The sequence below is a fragment of the Bipolaris victoriae genome, assembly GCF_000527765.1.
Source record: "Bipolaris victoriae FI3 unplaced genomic scaffold scaffold_162, whole genome shotgun sequence".
Lineage (NCBI taxonomy): Eukaryota > Fungi > Ascomycota > Dothideomycetes > Pleosporales > Pleosporaceae > Bipolaris > Bipolaris victoriae.
The window spans coordinates 1510-19291 of NW_014575230.1; the positions used below are offsets into that span (position 1 = coordinate 1510).

General features: G+C 47.3%; 6 protein-coding genes across 6 annotated transcripts; 2 read left to right on the forward strand and 4 right to left on the reverse strand.

Annotated features, from left to right (window-relative positions):
- Positions 1–218: 218 nt before the first annotated feature.
- On the reverse strand, positions 219–1288 carry COCVIDRAFT_114260 (hypothetical protein; the record flags this gene model as incomplete). The annotated part of the gene is made up of 4 exons (XM_014695402.1): positions 219–327; positions 393–788; positions 844–1196; positions 1256–1288. 4 exons carry the CDS (start codon positions 1286–1288, stop codon positions 219–221), a joined length of 891 nt encoding a protein of 296 aa, XP_014550888.1.
- A 2844-nt stretch (positions 1289–4132) lies between these two features.
- COCVIDRAFT_42685 (hypothetical protein) lies at positions 4133–5776 on the forward strand (the record flags this gene model as incomplete). Its single annotated transcript, XM_014695403.1, has 1 exon — positions 4133–5776. The coding sequence occupies one exon, from the start codon at positions 4133–4135 to the stop codon at positions 5774–5776; it is 1644 nt and encodes a 547-aa protein (XP_014550889.1).
- Positions 5777–5893: 117 nt separating this feature from the next.
- COCVIDRAFT_114275 (hypothetical protein) lies at positions 5894–6613 on the reverse strand (the record flags this gene model as incomplete). Its single annotated transcript, XM_014695404.1, has 1 exon — positions 5894–6613. One exon carries the CDS (start codon positions 6611–6613, stop codon positions 5894–5896), a length of 720 nt encoding a protein of 239 aa, XP_014550890.1.
- A 1142-nt stretch (positions 6614–7755) lies between these two features.
- COCVIDRAFT_20747 (hypothetical protein) lies at positions 7756–8784 on the forward strand (the record flags this gene model as incomplete). Its single annotated transcript, XM_014695399.1, has 4 exons — positions 7756–7860; positions 7916–8204; positions 8276–8599; positions 8639–8784. The coding sequence occupies 4 exons, from the start codon at positions 7756–7758 to the stop codon at positions 8782–8784; spliced, it is 864 nt and encodes a 287-aa protein (XP_014550885.1).
- Positions 8785–8955: 171 nt separating this feature from the next.
- COCVIDRAFT_42688 (hypothetical protein) lies at positions 8956–10220 on the reverse strand (the record flags this gene model as incomplete). The annotated part of the gene is made up of 4 exons (XM_014695405.1): positions 8956–9346; positions 9397–9520; positions 9610–9910; positions 10119–10220. The coding sequence occupies 4 exons, from the start codon at positions 10218–10220 to the stop codon at positions 8956–8958; spliced, it is 918 nt and encodes a 305-aa protein (XP_014550891.1).
- A 776-nt stretch (positions 10221–10996) lies between these two features.
- COCVIDRAFT_20749 (hypothetical protein) lies at positions 10997–12744 on the reverse strand (the record flags this gene model as incomplete). Its single annotated transcript, XM_014695400.1, has 3 exons — positions 10997–11309; positions 11499–11717; positions 11789–12744. 3 exons carry the CDS (start codon positions 12742–12744, stop codon positions 10997–10999), a joined length of 1488 nt encoding a protein of 495 aa, XP_014550886.1.
- Positions 12745–17782: the final 5038 nt, after the last annotated feature.

Below are 17782 nucleotides of genomic sequence, written 5' to 3' on the forward strand. Positions count from 1 at the left end.
GGTATTGGGTATTTCGAAATTGGTATTAAAAATTGTACGAGTAAATAATCCGCTCATTATGTACGGTGGCTTGCATATCCCGATGGAGCAGCCAGATGGAATACTGATTTTCATGACAAAATATCTAATTTCTTCCTCTTCAGATCCATCAACTCGTACAACGATGCGCTGGTTTACAGGGCAACATGAAACTCATACATGGAATAGTTCGCATGTTCTTAAGCAAGGTGTTCGGCCTCAGCGCGAGCGGCAGAGTTGTCGACCTTGTTACGACGCTCACGGCCCTTCTCTGACCAGGGGAAGTGGGCGACGGGAATAACGAAGAAGCTAGAGGGGGAATAATTAGCATACTGTCTTCTCGATGAATAGATGGTAAAAGACCAAGTACGTACCTGTTGGAACTATCCGCAATACCAGCAAGCGCATTGTACCAAGCCGCAAAAGCGGCCATAAGGCCAAACGCTCCACCAGCAACAATGCACGACTCTTGAGGGCCGTTGGCGTCAGCCTGGAGGTATCCAATACCGAGGAGCATAAACGCCATGTCGAGGGTGAAGAAGAGGAAGCAGAAAGCGACCGTGGATCGCAGGGTGCAGAGGAAAAGGAGGAAGGTAAAGATGAACCAGCCCATGAGGAAGAGACCAAATGAGTTGTAGAAATCTCCGCTCTTGACGAGAATCTCCTCGATTTCAAACACACCAGGCGTGAGAACGATACCAAAGGCGATCCAGAAACCTCCGTAGGATGAGAGTGCTGTAGCACCGAATGTGTTGCCAACGGCCATTTCCCTTGGTTTGCGTGTTAGACAGGAAATCTTTTTCCAGTTTACTTGATAATACATACCACATGCCAGCCAGAAGCTGAACAAGACCACCGTAGCCGTACGCCAGCGCTACGACAATGTTTGGGTGGCCAATGCTGCGCGTCTTGACGTTGATCAAAGACAGAACAAAGGTGGTGAGGGCAAAAGCCGAGAGACCCAGGGGAGCTGGGTTGGCAAACTTGCGGTTCGGTGGGCGGTAGAGACCAGGCTGGAATTCACCACCAAAGGCGGCAAGGCGAAGGTCTGGGTCATTGGTAGCAACATGGGCAAGAGGGTTGCCGCCATAGTCATAGGGCGTCCTCTGCTTGGGCCTTGCTCCAGCGTGATCGACTGCACTGGTGCCGTTTACGCTCTTCTCAAAACTCGCGCCGCGCTGTAATAGGATAGAGTTAGACACAGGCAGCCCATTTAGCGATTGAAGCGAGAGCCTACCTCGACGTCGTTGTGCTCACGAGCTGTCGCCATGATTGCCGAGTAATGTGTGACAGAAGGGTTGACGCGCTAATTGGTCTGACGAATGGTCAAGGTTGAGAGAAAGAAAGTCTGGGGATGGGGATGGGGGGGAGCGGAGAGCGTAATATATATGTTTAGGCCCGCGAGCATGCACCGCAAGGATGAGCGCCATGAGCGGTCCTGTACGGGCGACTAGCCCCGCGACTAAGGGTGGATAGTAAGACCCCAAACAAGTGCTCGAGTGGACCACTCATGAGAGTTCCCCATAGACGCCTCTCCAGACCGGGTAAAAGGACAGCGCGTGCGCGTGTATCCACTGATGGTCAACCCACCGAGCGCACAGTGGGCCGACGAACGACAGACAGGTCGAGTCGAAGCCACCTGCGCTGTGGGATCGGCACCAAATGTTCCCTTACCCGAGGACGGATGGTGGCCAAAAAAAGTCAAGACGGTGATTGGTGCGTCGGCTGAGCCAACTGAGCCAGCTGTACTCTGTCGCGTGTAGATGAGCGGTCTTGAAGCTCGTCATGACGCGGAGAAATGCATTGCAACGCCAATTCCCGATTGCCGTGTCGCCCGTCCAAGTCCCAAGCATTACATCATACTGACCCATGACAAGACAATGTCAACACACTTTGTGGATGCCTTTGTTTTCTTCTTCTTTTCCCCTTTTGAATGCGACCGTTGAGAGCGAGATGCAGTTTTTCAAATGCATCGTATAGCACACGGACTGCTTGGTGATTTGCGTCCTGGCGGTCTGCAGGTTCACCCTTGAAGAGGGACCCTGCAAAAAATGCCTAGGGGTGGAGCTCGTGCACCAACACATATGCTCGATTTACTCTACTCTGCCAAATTGGACGCAAAGTCGGCTCGATGATGGCTGCAAAAAGTGGACACCCGTTGCTCCCACGCTCGGCTACCGAGGGAGCTGGATCTGACGGATCACAATGGGCATGGAAGCGGGCCTTTGTTGCTGGGCAACTTTCTCTCTCAGCTTCTCTCATCTAGAACGCAGAAGACAATACTCGTGCCGTTGCGTAAGCAATCCACTAGTTGAGTAATCCCACCATTCTCGTGGGTGCATGAGTTTCAATGGCCGCGGAGGGGATGGGCTGACGGCATTGTGCGTGTGGCCCTGCAGCTAAGCTTTGTCCAAGAGTCTCGGCGGCACGGCCGGCATATTCTAATATAATGACACAACACAGCCTAGACGGGCCAGTGAAGGCATCGCAACGGCAGTCCAGACAATGTTCGTATGTCGTCGCAGAAAGTTTGGAACTTGTAGCTTATGGTTTGTCGAAATGACGAGCAGCAGTTTCGCCGATGTTTTGCGGAATGGGGAATGCTAGCGCAGTGTCTCAAGTCGCATTCCTGCTGTTCTTGTGGGCCGCAAGTGGAGCAACTCTAGTCATACTCTACACGCTAGAACAAACGGTTGAGACGCATGTTGGCTGCTGCAATCTCCGGACGAACGGGGAGAGGTGTCAAGCTGTTTCCTTCGACCTGCATGCGGCCGTGCCGTCTCCATTACTTGCGCCATGGATTTGCACACGGGGTTTGCGGGCTTTACATGCGACTCGGTGAGATTGCGCCACATTTGTATTAGCAATTTAGGCTAATACCGAGTGCAGGCCATTTTCTGGGGATGCTGTGGTATTGCTGCGTCGCATGCTCATATGCCCTGACCACAACCCAACAACCGAGGCGTCCTGCGGTGCCTGTATGGGACAGGGCACAGTGCCCTATTCTAGCAGCAACACATTCAATACGCTGCTCTACAATGAATGCATCTTGCCAATCAAGCCAGGTGTGGTGTATATGATAGAATAAGGAAAATCTGGTTGAGAAAACTCCGACATGTTGAATCGGTTGCAAGAGACCAGTGTGATGAGCCCCTTAGAAAACGAGCCCTTGGAACACTCGGAAGTCAGGTCCACCTGGACTGCGGAGAGGTAAGATCTGGGGGACTCCACTTCGTCCCTGCGCAAGAGCGTGCCAGAGGTCAGGATGCCTGGAAAGCGGAGAGGAGCCGTCGCCAGCCATCCGACGCCAAAACGACTTCCGGTGATCCGTGGAATATTTCACACAACCTCCGGGGAACTACTGATACATGTCTTCATATTCCCGAGGTTCACCGCCCTTGATTTCTTCTACATGGCTAGGCGACCTGAGTGAGTCAATGTTGTTCGCTGCTTATACATATCACTGCCGCGACAGGATGCCTTGAGCTGATTCATCACCCGAACAGTTCCCGGTGAAGCATCCGACATAGCCAAATATCGTCGCAAGTGCTCTTTGCCATGATAGCATCCGGCTTGTGCAAGCACATATTCATGCCTTACAGTTCTAACTACTGCCTCGAAAAATTGGACAATTTCAACGACGTCGCAATAAGACAGACCAGGGCAGAAAAGTGGCGTTCCTTGTCACTCGGTGCCGGCTTGGTACAAACTTGGCGCATGTCGCTTGCACGGCAGGCTTGGGTGGACATGGGCAGGCACGCGCAGTTATAAATAACGGCCATGAGTGCACATGGAGCCAGTCGAACAGTATTGAGCAGCGCAATGGAGCAAACACTCAAAAATAGTGATGGGTGCGATGGTGTTGAGGCGAATTTGGGGTTGGCGACACGTGCTACGTAATGGGGGCGTCGATCGGGGTCGGGGGGGCGGGGAAGCCCCCAACAAGCTACCCGGAGTTCAGTTCAGCGCTGTCGGCCTGAAGCTTGGAAGCTTCATACTAGGCAACCGTCAGTGAAGCAACCATCAGTGAAGCAACCATCAGTGAAGGCAGCGCTCCCTACTACCTCCACAGCACTGTCTGCCACCCAGCACGAGAGTATTATCCAACTTCATCATGGCAGGAAAGGCAGGACACGAGGACATGGCGAGCCTCTCATACTTTGACCACTCGTCGGCCAAGCGCGTCAACACCGATGTTGTGCTCATCGAAGCTATCCGCTCCCAGTACCCCCAACTCGACCTCATCGTCGCGCCCCAAGGCAAGCTCAACCTGCTCGCGTACGCTTCGGCCGGCTTTGCAACCGTCACCCCCCTCGATGACGTCGTCAAAGACCCCGTATACGGCCCTGGTGTCAAGCAACGCAGCTATGTCCCACCCTCGAGGAGACTCGACCCATACCCGGGTCGCATGATCGAGCGCGTCATCTTTGGCAAATATCTGTACAAATGGAAGGACCAGGAGGCCATAGTGTACCTCGCTGAAGGGCGCGACGGCTTGGGAGCATACCCAGCTCCTGTCATGTACTACATCCTGTCCAACGCGGAGCACAAGGTGGACGAGCTGATCAAGGACGCGACCACGTGGGGCTCTGAACTACGCAATGAGGTATGGGTCTTTGATGGGGGTTACTGGGAGAAGAGCGCCGAGCTGTACAACTCTGTGCAGAAAAGCAGTTGGGACAATGTCATCTTAGACGAGGATATGAAGAAGGCGCTGATCGCCGACGTCGAAAACTTCTTTGATGGTCGCCAGACCTACCAGGATCTCAAGGTACCGTGGAAGCGTGGCGTCATCTACTACGGTCCGCCAGGCAACGGTAAGACTATCAGCATCAAGGCCATGATGCACAGTCTTTATCAACGCGGAAAAGATGGCGACTCTAGGATGGCTGTGCCTACCCTCTATGTCCGCTCGCTGAGCTCTTTTGCTGGTCCCGAATACTCTTTGCAAGCCATCTTTGCCAAAGCCCGCCAGGAAGCTCCCTGCTACCTTGTTTTCGAGGACCTTGACTCGATTGTCAAAGACAGTGTCCGGTCCTACTTCCTCAACGAAGTAGACGGTCTCAAGTCTAACGACGGCATCCTTATGGTTGGCTCTACCAACCACCTCGACAGATTAGACCCAGGCATCTCGAAAAGGCCGAGCCGCTTCGACCGCAAGTACTACTTCTCAAACCCCGACTACGATCAGCGTGTTCAATATGCCAAGTTCTGGCAAAACAAACTCAAAGATAACAAGAATCTTGAGTTCCCTGACGAGCTGTGTGACAAGATTGCAGAGATAACACCAAAGTTTTCTTTCGCTTACATGCAAGAGGCTTTTGTTGCCGCACTTCTGGCAATCGCCGCTCGTGGAGGTAAGAGTGTTGCTGAAGCAGACTGTGAAGCAGAAAGGTGGTCGGGTCCTCAAGATCCAATGAAACTAGGTGATGGTACTCTTCACGCCAACTTTGGCCGGAGAGCGCATGTTGGTGACTCAATTGACATGGCATCTGGATCTGACTCAAAACTGGACAAGCTAGAGTTGTGGGTTGAGATCAAAAAGCAAGTCAAGATTCTCAAGGACGAGATGCAAGAGGACAGAGGCGAGAGCAGCTTGGAATTACCCAGTCGGCCAAGAAACTCGTACCCACAGCCACCGCAGTCGACCAAGTTTAGAGACGAGCTTGACGCTATACTGCATGGCGGGCAAGACAGGCGCCCCCGTCATCCATTGCCCGAGTTTGAGCATTTTTCCAGTCACGCACGCTTTGAGTAACGATTTGATGATTGAAACATTTGTGCTTTGTATAATTCGCACCATTCTGAGAGACGCAACAACGTAGATACCGAGAATATGATAGTTTGAAAGTAGTGCCATCCTCATATGGCGAACCTAGTCACCGTGCAAAGCCTCCTCTTCCATAGCCAAAACTGCATGCTCCAATTCGCGAATCCGCTGTCCCACCCTCCTCTTCACCTCATCCGCAACCGCCTGATCCTCGCCTTCCAAAACGCACTTGTAAAACTCCAGTAGCCGATCTAGCTCTTCCCGTGCCGCAGCCCGATCATCAGGCGCATACGTAGTATTCTTCTCGCTTTCCTCGGATGCAATCTCAAACTCGTCCCTCGCCGTCCCATACAGCTCCTGGATCTCCTCGATCGCTGCCTCAACCGCCTGCTGCGACTCTGGCGACAGCGACGATGGGGCTTCCGCCGTCGATGCAGCAAACTTAGCACGTGTGGTAGACGTAAACGTACGGACTGAAGAAACCGTATTATACGACGAGCTGAACCGCGTCCACTGGCCCGGCGCCGCAAGTATCGACGTGTTGCGCGCCTGGTACGGTGGGGGCGGCGACGGCGAGCGCGACCGTTGCTGCGTATATGTCTGCACTGAGAATTGCTGCGACACAGGGTACGACGACGACGTGCGCTGTGCTGCTATGGCGCTTGCTCGCAGCGTCGTCTGACGTAGTAGCGTGCGGATGGGCGCTGCGCCCGATGCCATTTTTGGCGGCGCCTGTCTATGGTATGAGGCGCGAAACTGGGCGGGGATGGACCGCTGCGCTACGCTCCGCAGCGCGGGCGTCCGTGAAAACAAAAGTTGCGACATGGCCAGTGGTGTGGGTGTGGGTGTGGGTGGAGTGGGTAAGATTGGGCGTGGTAGGCCTGAGGTTGCTCGGAGTTAACGTCGTCACTCGGCCGTGATGGTGATGTGTGATGGCACGCCTTGTTGTCTATGCATGCGGCTTTTGATTTTCCATTTTGGCAATAAAAACTGTATCTTTCTAATACACTCTTCTTATACTGGAATATCCTAGGCCGTGCTGTTGTCTCAAGTTAGTACCTTTTTAGTAGCAACCGCCTACGCTTGTGGGACGCAACAGTCTGGTAAACTGTTGTGGTTAATCTGCGCCCCACCAGGCATGCCGTTATCATTTCTCCAGATCCACTAGATACTCTCAAGTCTCATCTGTCATCTTTTTGTCAAGCTTATCGCATCTAAGATACAATAGATAAATTCTCATCATTTGTCATCAAAGAACATTGGCGAGCGTAGTCTAGTGGTTATGATGTCTGCTTTACATCTTCTAGGATATAAAGCGCAGAAGGTCGGGAGTTCCCAAGATGGTGGTACAAAGTTTAGTGACACTACAAAGCAAGTGCATATGAATCTATTCCAATACTATCGTTTATAAAGCGCAGTTGATGATATACACCAGATATATCTAGTGATCCTGAAATATCCTATTCAATCAAATCCATCAAATAAATCCGGGTGGCTCTACTGCAGCACGTGACCCCCTGATGAGGCATAGCGACTTGTCATGCACGAACCTTAGTCCAGCCACTTACAGCTTCGCCAGATTGTCATTGTACGACTACTGTTTTGACCATCAGTCTTTTCTGTCATCTTAGTTTCGGAGCTAAGCTTTAGTATACTATCAGCTTCAGTTCATTCAAGCTGGGCCCCTGAACTCCATGAAGTCAATTCTTCCTCACTCTGCTGTTCGTGCATAAATGATGCAGCACACCTATCAAAATTGATTACCGCGGGTAGGTGCATCAAGCCAAGACACTCTGAGTTGTTTGCGAAGAGAACAAGATTGCTTCCAAGAAGTATATGACTTGTCCTTGTATATGCACTTTGCGCATCTCAACTTACAATTTTCGACGTATAACGCCCCTTATCTTACGCTCAGCATTCTAAGCAACTACACTCTGCCTTGTAGGACCATCGCGCCTCGCCAAAGAATGGAAAGCCTAGAACTCTTTGAATTGATTCAGAACGAAGAAGATAATAGTAAGATACTAGAAGAACTCAGACAGCATATCAAAAACGGAAAGGAACTGCCATGGGTAAGCAGTCAATGTTTTATACTTATAATGCTAACAACTAATGCAAGATACATAGTTTCAGGACATAATTCCAGGACTGATCCCGGGCATCGAAGATGGAAAAACATGGCTAAACCACGCACGAAAGTTACTGTGGTCATCAGCCGAATACAGTGAACACAAGGTGAAACTCATTCGCATGCAGAAGCTGCTGCAACCAAGTCCCATACCACTCTCCCCAGATCGATATCGTCTTCAACAACATTGGCCAATATATATCGAGGCCTTGCGGCCAATGTCGGATAGAATGTTTGCAGCGGCGAACAAAGTCTACGAGGTGGTAGCTAAGCAAGATTGCTTGACTAGTGAGTAGTAATGCATGCGCCTTTTTTTTGCAACATCAAGATAGTAGCTCATTTTGACCAATCTTTTCTAGAAGATCGAAATATAGCAACAACCACATCCGAAATCGATGATAGGCACTACGCTTTCGTGACCGTTGCAGTAGCATTGCAGGATAAGATTCTAAGCCCTATCATCAGCGACATCAAGCGGCGACAGAGAAGCCTCGACGAAGAAATACAGCACGCGGAAGACCAAAAACGTGATCAACTTGAGCGAGACGAACATACCGAGACTGGGGACGATGGACAAGCTCCTGTTGAAGCAGGTGGACAAGCTGTGCAACAACGACTAGACTTTCTCGCCGAAGAGAAACATGGAAACCAAGAACTGCTGAAGGCGCTTGAAAGGTTTCGCGGTAAGTTCTATCCATGAAATTCAACTACATTTTACTTAGATGTACCTACTGCAGATACACTTGTTGACGAAAAGGATACAAAGGACCAGCGCAAGGATTTGAAGAGGAGTTCAGTTGTTGAGTATTCAGATTCAGATGAAGTTATGTCAAGGAAGAGCGCAAAACGTAGATTACCGTTACGATAGTAGATGCATCTAGTGATTCGCTTTTTATAAGTGTACATTTTACACACCATAGCTATGTCTGGAACAACTTCGATAGGTTCATAATGTTTCAGTGTCACGATATGTACACATTATCTAGAGTTTAGCCACCCTCAACTTTGTGTAGCCTTCCTAAATAACCGCTTCTTTGCTCTATTTCTCCAGCATGGCTGGAATGGTTTCTGGTCCATCAACCTTTTCTTGTATTTTGCGCCAGAATGATGTTGCGTACTTCTCACTAGCTTTCCTCTCCCGATGGATAGCTGTGAGGGCTTTGAGCATCAAAGCGTGCCATGGCTCGTACGAGCATGAGCCCAGATAGTATTCACGCAGTGTGTTGTAGAGATTTTCGCTCGTTAGGCATTGCCCTCTGCGCGCGCAAACTTTACGCCCTTCAACGAAAAGCTCCCCGTTGTTCGACTGTCCATCGCTGCCAGGACAGTGTGCGGCCCAGGTGATCTTTCCAGAGTCAACCGCTGGGCTTCCGTCACAGATAAAGGAAACCGTTTCCCTTCTAATATATGGAATTCGCATCGCTCTTGAACTATAAGAATTATGTTAGTAATTAACAGGATAGAGAGTATGGCTTCATACGTATGATGGACCGTACTTTCCCATATAGTACACCATTTTGCACGGAATCCTGGGCTCATGGACATCCAATATTCCTGTTCTTTGGAGGACCACGCTCTAAATGCCATGAACAGATCGCCTTCGCCTGAAGAGAGAGGTATGTGACTCTAACAAAACTTGACTATCGCATTTCTTAGCACGAGAGTTATATGAATGAATACAGGAAAAACTCACAAGATAGATTGGAACGCGCCACATAAGTGTTAAGTGAGACTGCAATAAGCGCGATAGCCGGTATTACCCTGATGATAGTGGTCCCGGTGTAAGTTCGCTCGCGTAGTGCTTCATGCCCATCAAAGAGCGACAGGGGAGATTCCACATCTCGAAGCCTTTCAACCAAGTCGTTCCACTGTATACCACCGCTTGCTGTGAACATATCCACTAGAGTTTTCTCTGCAACAAGGCGTGGTTTATCCTCATGTAAGAGAAGGCTCTCCCTTTCAGGATCGATACTTGCATGCCAATCAAACCAGTCCTGGTATGTTGCAGGCTGATTTGAGCTTTTCGTTGCCTGTTTTTTCCTAGTCGATATAGATCTACTCATTGAAGCGAGTGAAGAACAGCTTTGCGGCGGGGAAGGCTGGCCTCAAGAAAGAACCAAACGGAAATCAGAGCACTGACGAGTAGCTAAAGAAGAGCTTCCTGTATCTTGCACTTAGAAATGAACGCGCTACTATATGCACCCGTGTTTGGTGAGTCTTGCATGTACTAGCCGAAATTGTAAAAGTACGCAGCATCCAAGCCGATGCTCTAATGCAGATGCGTTTAAGCTGCCTGTATGTCATCGTGTGCAAAAGTGATTGCAACAGCAAAACGACAACCTGCATTATGCTGATTCTAGTACCGCATCTATAGCTCTCTTACGAGATTTTGCAAAAATAAAAAATTGTTGACCAAGCAGGGGATCGAACCCTGGGCCTTCACTGTGTAAAAGTGACGTGATAACCACTACACCACTCGGCCAGCTGGAATGATGACATTGTGTCTAATAATTATATCTATAACCTATTTTTTAATGCCATATTCTTGGATTCAGATGTATAAACTATCAACGCATCATCAATACACTCTTCCTGTTGTTGTTTTGAAAACAAGACTTTCGCCGTGTTAGCGAGCAATTCTAGCCTGCAGATGTCTAGCGCTCGGGCGGTCGGATCCGTAAAGAAAAACAGTCTATTAGTGTAGGAAACCGCTGCATTAATCCAGTACATATTCACACAGTGCGTACGTTCGTGTCGTTTCTATATCATTATCGTGATGAATCCAGAATTGAAGTCTAGCTTTCAAAAGCATCATTGTAATCACTTAAGAATTCGTGCAGCAGATCCAAGGAGGCATTGGGTTCATGTCAATGTTCGTTAGCGTAATGGGCCTTCTAGTAAGTAACAGGTTTCGAAAGACCTAGCTGATCATACGAAGACGTGACCGAGACGCCCTCACTAGAGTCAGGAAACAAGAGTAGCTTGATGTTTTCAAAGCGTATCCTTTTTGCTACGAAGGTCTGCGCTAATCACCTCTTTAAATACTACCTCTTTCAATCATTCTATTGTTCATGATCGCCCTAGTGCTCTCCTTTTTCAGCCTGATTTTCCGCCCTTGAAGATATAAATATGCCCTTTTGTGCCTCTTGTTGTAAACGCAGACGTGCATTATATCCTTTGGTTCTGGGGACTCTGGATACATTCGTGTACCCATCGTCGTCATGAGCCAAGTCACAATCCCTGTGGCAATTTGATTCGTCGCCGGGCTCGCTTCTATTCTTGCAAGCTTCTCGTACGCACTTGTTGCCCTTAGTCTTACATCTCTTACAAGAATCAGCTCGATTGTCGCACAGCTTTCCATTGGCAAAACACTGGTTGCAGGGCACATGACGCCTAAACAAATCAAAATTACGTAGCATATCCACAAGGTCTAGAGTATTTACGATACCATGAAACGTGCAGGCGTGTTTGGTAGCGAAACAACTGATACATGTAGGAGTTGTTTTGCGGCTGTACGCAATCTCCGGGATATAGAAGCGACAGCTCTTTTCATCTTCGCAATAATCGCATCGCAGGACATACTTTGTTTCGAATCCGAACTGCGCCATGATATCCGCCAAGGGCATACCGTAATTGTCGTCGCCGATCATGGCTTTGTGTGAGAACTCCTTTGCTCTGCTCTCCGTACAATCTCTCTCTTTGACAATGTATTTCTTCTTCTCATTGTATATGGATTCAAAATGATCAGTAGCCATCGGCTGTGTGTTCGGTGGAAGGGTTGTAAGTATCCAGCACATCATACTATCTTGGTCAGCGACTATGTAAAACAAACAGTACTATGTGAATTTATAGCATTCAGCGAAATCACTTACATATGAGTTGCAGAAGAGCCAGTGTTTTGCATTCTAGGGCTACCTTGGTTCCACTGGCGTTGAAGGAGTCCATTTAGCCCATGGATTAGGGTAACATAGTGTGAATCTTGATCACACAAAAGATCATCGAAACGCTCGTATACTGAGCCGTTAGAAAAATCATAGACGTTGCAGAGTGGCTCCGCGTCTCGGTTTAGAAAGGGTAGTTGCATGAGAGAGCTTCTAGGTTGGCCCGCTCCCTGGCCTTCCCCGAGTGTTTGAATGACTAGCCTCCAATTCCTAGTTCTTGTCTCATCGTCGTATACTTTACACCCTTTATACTTGACTGACCAGCTTGTGTCTTTAGAAGGTAGGAGGATAAGTTTATCGATAATAGGCTGTCCATCTATAGATGAGGAGCTGATCGTAGCAGCAACGTAGATGAAGGGCTGGCTCATGCATAGTGGTATCTCAATAGTTCGAACGCGTGTTGGTTCAAATATCTGCGAAGGCGGAACTCGGGGCGGCCAGTTGTGCGCGATGAATCTTAGCACTAGTGCGCTGAGAGATCTAGATCGTATACCTCCTACAAGAGACATAGGTAGCGTTCTATTCGCTTTATATCTAGCCGTATCACGCTCCGTCCAATCGTGCCGAATTATCACTGCGTCTCCGCAAGCATTGCCTTCTAGAATAATGCAAGTATGTTTTCCTAGCTTATAACATTGGTCGTTGATGGTATCACAGAATGCTATGCGGAACAGCTCTTTCCGTGCTGTGATAGTGCGTGTGCTCTGCTTTTGTATTGCGGTCGTTTGTTCCGTCTTTGTTGGCTCCGTTGACATACTCTCGTCACCAAACATATTATCCTTATATATGCCCAAGTTTCGCCACTTAACTCGAAGCCTCTGTTTGGCTAAGTTGCCATGATCACGTATTGTATGAGCAATGGTAGAGACTGCGTCAGGACTTCTCATATTAACACGGACTGCTGGCGTGCTGCTTCCAGCTTTTTGTCCCTCTCGTGTGTGAATTACAAGCTAATCCCCCTGTTAATAAAAAAGAAAATGCTAATTGAGTTTGTAGTCCGTCTATTCTAGTGCTGGTCTTAGAGTGATAATGTCGGATTTCGTTTCCCGTGGTGTGGTCGTCTTGTGCTCAATAAGGTATACCGTAGACAACTTATTATCTCGAAGGATTAAGTCGCAACTTAGAGGTTGTATGAGGTTGAACAACAGCTCCATTTGAAATTCAGGCTGAGCGCGTATTAGCTAAGCAAGTTCTTAGATGATGCCTGCGGAAAACTTCTGACGATCCCCCAATATCATCATTAGCTTTTTAGGGCTGCACTCAGGCAATGGTGGTGTCCAACCACGCATTCTGACGCCATTAGACGGGTTGGTGTATGTTGTTTGGCCCTTAAACGCATCTTTTAATCTCAGCAGTGCTTCAAAGAGATCGCACTGGTGTACTGCAAAGGGCGCTAAAAGAGTACTAACATGCAGAGGCTCACGCGGTCGCATTCTGTGTGCTTTGATTGACTTATCTTTGACAAGAGTATGGGAGTCCTGGTATTCTAACTTTATGTTCGCATGGAGGGCTGTGTAGCTATTCATAGGTAATATACATAGTATTTTACTATTTCCAGCGGGCGCGATGATAAATATAGGAGCAATTTGCCGAGCTGATCGAGTGCTGATACTGAGCTTGATGTTGATTGGTATGATCTGCAGATTGTCCTCTCGGCGATGTTTATCGACCTAGGACTATACAGTAGAAGGGTCCATGTTCATAGGAAATCCCTCTGGGGGATCAAAAATGAGGCCTCCGTCGAGACTACTGAAATCCGGTCCTAGAAGGCCTTATTTAAGCAACTAGGCAGCTGTTTTATTCGATATTCAGAGACATACCACGTATCACACCAATCTGATGCCCATGATCTTTGTATCCTTGTATGCAGGTGTCAGATAGTATGCGAAATGTATTGCGCTTAGTTATCCATCTACTTATGGATGGTAGTCGATCGACTACAGCCTTTTGGTTTAGTTCTGCAGACTTTGACTTGACTATAGTAGTTTATAACTTGTGTTATTGAAGATAAGACGGAGAAATGCGATATAGGAAGCTTCGTGGGCTTGAACTTCGAGGCTTGTTGGAGCGCAAAAGGACTGAAGAGTGCTAGAATTTCTTTGAGAAAACCTGTACTAGCAGTGGCGGAATATATGAAAGCTCTAGATGGAGAAAACTTGGCTCATGCTATTAGAAACTATGCTCTAACCAAGCGCATTAATAACCCACTTTATGGTTTGGGTATACCTCTAATTTAGTCTCTCTTGCAGATTTAGTTATAAATTAAAGCTGAGTTAAGCGTGTACTGCATATTAGGCGTTATGTACAACGCGAGTGTAGAAGCTGATAGGGTAAGAGAGTTCTAAAATAGTTCCGTTACATTGTATTAGCAGCATGTAACCGGAATTTTATTGGGTTTCCTTGCCTTGTTATCCGTATATAGGTCGTTTGACCTCTGGACGGCGAGGTTGGAATAGTGCGCAAATAGACTGGCGAGTTTCTACAATCGACTGAATAATCTAGATATAATTTATGCCTAAAACACTTCCTTGATAAGGAGAAGGCGGGGTCTAAGTTTAAAGGCACGACGGTATGGTTAGCTAGATTGATAGTTAGATTCGTAGCTATTTCGGCGGCGTGACTGTAGTAGAGGCATCGCTAAGACATTTTGGTTCTGCAGTATAATCTATGCATGGACTAGGATACTCTCGCTTGTCTTTAATAACTTAGCTGTTACTTGGTTTAGTGGTTGTCTAACTAGCCCTGAAGCAAGTTGCGGTGAGATTGTGCGACAGTGTCTTGGACTATGACTGTGCAGAAAAGCGCGTGGGGGAGGGCATAAAAAGTCGGAATGACTAAGAAATTCTGCATCAATAGCTGTAGAAGATTGGGTATAGTGCGTTGAGTGGGCGATGGTCGTGTATGCGTCGCGTTTGTGTATGAATGGGGGCGATTTTTATAGCAGTGGCTGCGACTTCGGCCTTTTTACGTATTACGTAGTACTATTGGCCCTATTACTATTATATCTAGCTGATGCTGGCATCTATATGCATTGAGCAAAGTACTGATTACCCTACTATTATTTCTATATGCCATTATGATGACTCTACTACACAAAATTTGGAGAAAGCAAAAGGAGGATAGCTTAAATATCTAGACATGTCTGCTAGCTGCTGCTACTGATCTTTTCAACGTTGCAGTGTCGCGCAGCGCGAATTAAAATACAACGATCTTAGCTAATAGAATTATACTAGTTTACCTGTCGTAGCGTCTTGTGGGTGTTTGTGAATATATTCGCAGTAGATAGGTTGTAGGAAGAGGCGAAAGTCTAGCTCGACCTCGGAAATTGAACGTTGAGCAGTAGTACAAGCGCCGCCGCTATACTCCCCTTACGCCGGTTGAACTTGGTGTAGAGTTGCCTTCATGTCTAATCACTTTTGAGACTCACCCACTACCTATAAGCTGGTTCTCACGCATTGTGTAAAGTTTTAGACCCGTTTGGTGGAATAAGCTGGATGCATTATAACCGCGACGTAACTTGGTATAGTTTGCAGAATGAGATGACGATTGTGTTACCTCGTTCATTGCAGTTGCACACGTGCAACGTTGACTTATCGTGCTCTGTTTCGCTCTGGTCTCTGAACCTCACTATGATACCTCACTCTGCATCTACTAATGACTGCTAAACTCGCGAAAAACTGGATGCGATTTTTAACCTCGCACGAAAAGCTTCTATTTTATGAACTACCACTGTTGTGGGCGATTTGCAGCTGAACTATTTGCAGCTATTTTAGAGTGTCTATTGGTTATTCTATCCTTCGAGTTCTCGCCAGCCGATGATGCAATCTTCGAACCCACTGACATAGTATGACCAAACAAAGGCTCTTGTTGTTCTGCGTGACTAAAAATATAATAGAATAGTCTTGAAACAAACAGAGGTTGCTAGTGGAGAACAGAAGCACGCTTGAAACGCACATGAACTGGATACACGTGAATATGTAAGCCGTTTATAGTATTTATATTATGTACTTTTAATTAGATCCTTAATACTACTTGCTTTAACCTCTCTATAGTAGTTCGCAAATTCGATGATTACGCAAATACTGCGATGGATGAGCGAAGTAAGAATAGTTTTAACGATTTAAAAGCGACATAGCGAAAGGCTAGTTCGGGGTGGTGAAAATATGAACGACGGCAAAATTTACAATGACAATCAAAGATGAAAACTAAAAAAAATGGATATGAACGTAGTAGATAGACCTAAAAGCCTATAAGCTTTTTATAGTAGGTGCATTGTTTTCTACATTAAAATATGCTCTAAGTCTCTTTAAACCTTGACCCCTTCACCTTATATTGGACAGCTCCCACTCCACCTAGACATGCCTATCTTTGACATCCTAATAGCAATCCTAACGACATTGCTTTTGAGTGGTTCTCTGGGGGAAAACCAGGCAGCTGATTATGTTGTTCGATGCTGTAATATGTAACAGTATGGCAATCGCTTTTATGACGCTGCGCAGCAGATTCGTCCCTCTCCACACCTCTAGAACGCCCTGGTAGGATGAAAAGTGCTGTGAGTTCTCCGTTGGCGCCAGAAATTCGTTTCCATGCTCTACATTTGGCTTCCACCCAGTGAGGCGAACACCAGTCCATGGGTTTATGTAATCTGTTTCATCTCGGGCGCAACGTTGGATGTTTTCAAGAGCTTGAGGCAAACAAGAAAGCGGCATTCGATAGCAGCTATTACAGTGGCTCAAAAACCTGTAGGCAGATGGTGGCAGCATGGATTTTCGAGATGCATTAACAGCCACTTTGCGATTGGGCTGCGTAGCTAAGCTGCTGTTCGAAAATCGATTGGGGATAATCTCGACAAAATTTGGATTGGCTGCGCACGTTACGATATATACTCCTATTCGAGCTTGCTACTTAGTCGACGTGATGTAAATTTGGTCCTCAGCGAAATCTGATATAGAACTCTTTACGTCAAACAATACGAGGATCCGAGCCCAGTGTTCCTGAGAACCGCGCGCAGCTCGAACTTCCTCATTTAATCTCCAGAATCGTTCCGTATAACTGCCCCGTGGTGGTTGTGCGCCTCTAGTCGCAAGCAATGCCCCATCAGCTAAAGCAAACTCGAAGGAGCGGACGACAGGACAATCAAACAACGTAGCGAATAGTTCTGCTTCAAAAAAGGTACCGCGTCTGTTCTTGATGAAAGCGTTGATGGCTTCGAGGGGACGGCAATGATCGGTCGACATGGCGAGTATGGACAGTGCCTTTTGGGTGTGAGATATTGACACAACGTAAGGTATCGATGGTGGGGTAAAGGTACACTAGGCTAAAATATGTACTACATACGTACGTAGTACTACATATGTAGGCTCTTATATGGTAGTAGTCGGGAGCTCGGGCCGTTCTAAACTCTAATACTATCGACTCGGCCTGTCCCATCGCAGGCGAAAAGAAATAACTGCTAAGATAAATTCCTGGTCCACATAGGCAATGGTTTTCTTTGTTATGCGTCCTAAAAGTCGCGTTCCGCTGCAAAGAGGGCAGTTGCCTAAAAATGGCTTTTAATAAAGCTTGGAGCAATATGTCTTCTTAATATCGCACATACTAGTATATAGTATGTTCACTACTTTTAAGTTGTTGATTCATTGCATGCTCTCTTAATGCCTCAATGTTGCACTATATAATTTAGTAGTTGAATGATTGCAAGATTCCTATGCTTTTCAATGTAGTAAGTGCGCGGACAAACTCCGAACGACACCCTAGCACATTGCGTATATCTATGTGATTTAGCATGAAGGCTCAATAGTGTAAAAATCTCATGGCAATAACAGCTACATATAATGAGTCATCTCCACAGCAGAACTAAGTCTCCTTGGGGGGACTAGAGCGTGTTATACACAGGATCGTATGTGAGTTGTAGATTAGAAATGTAAA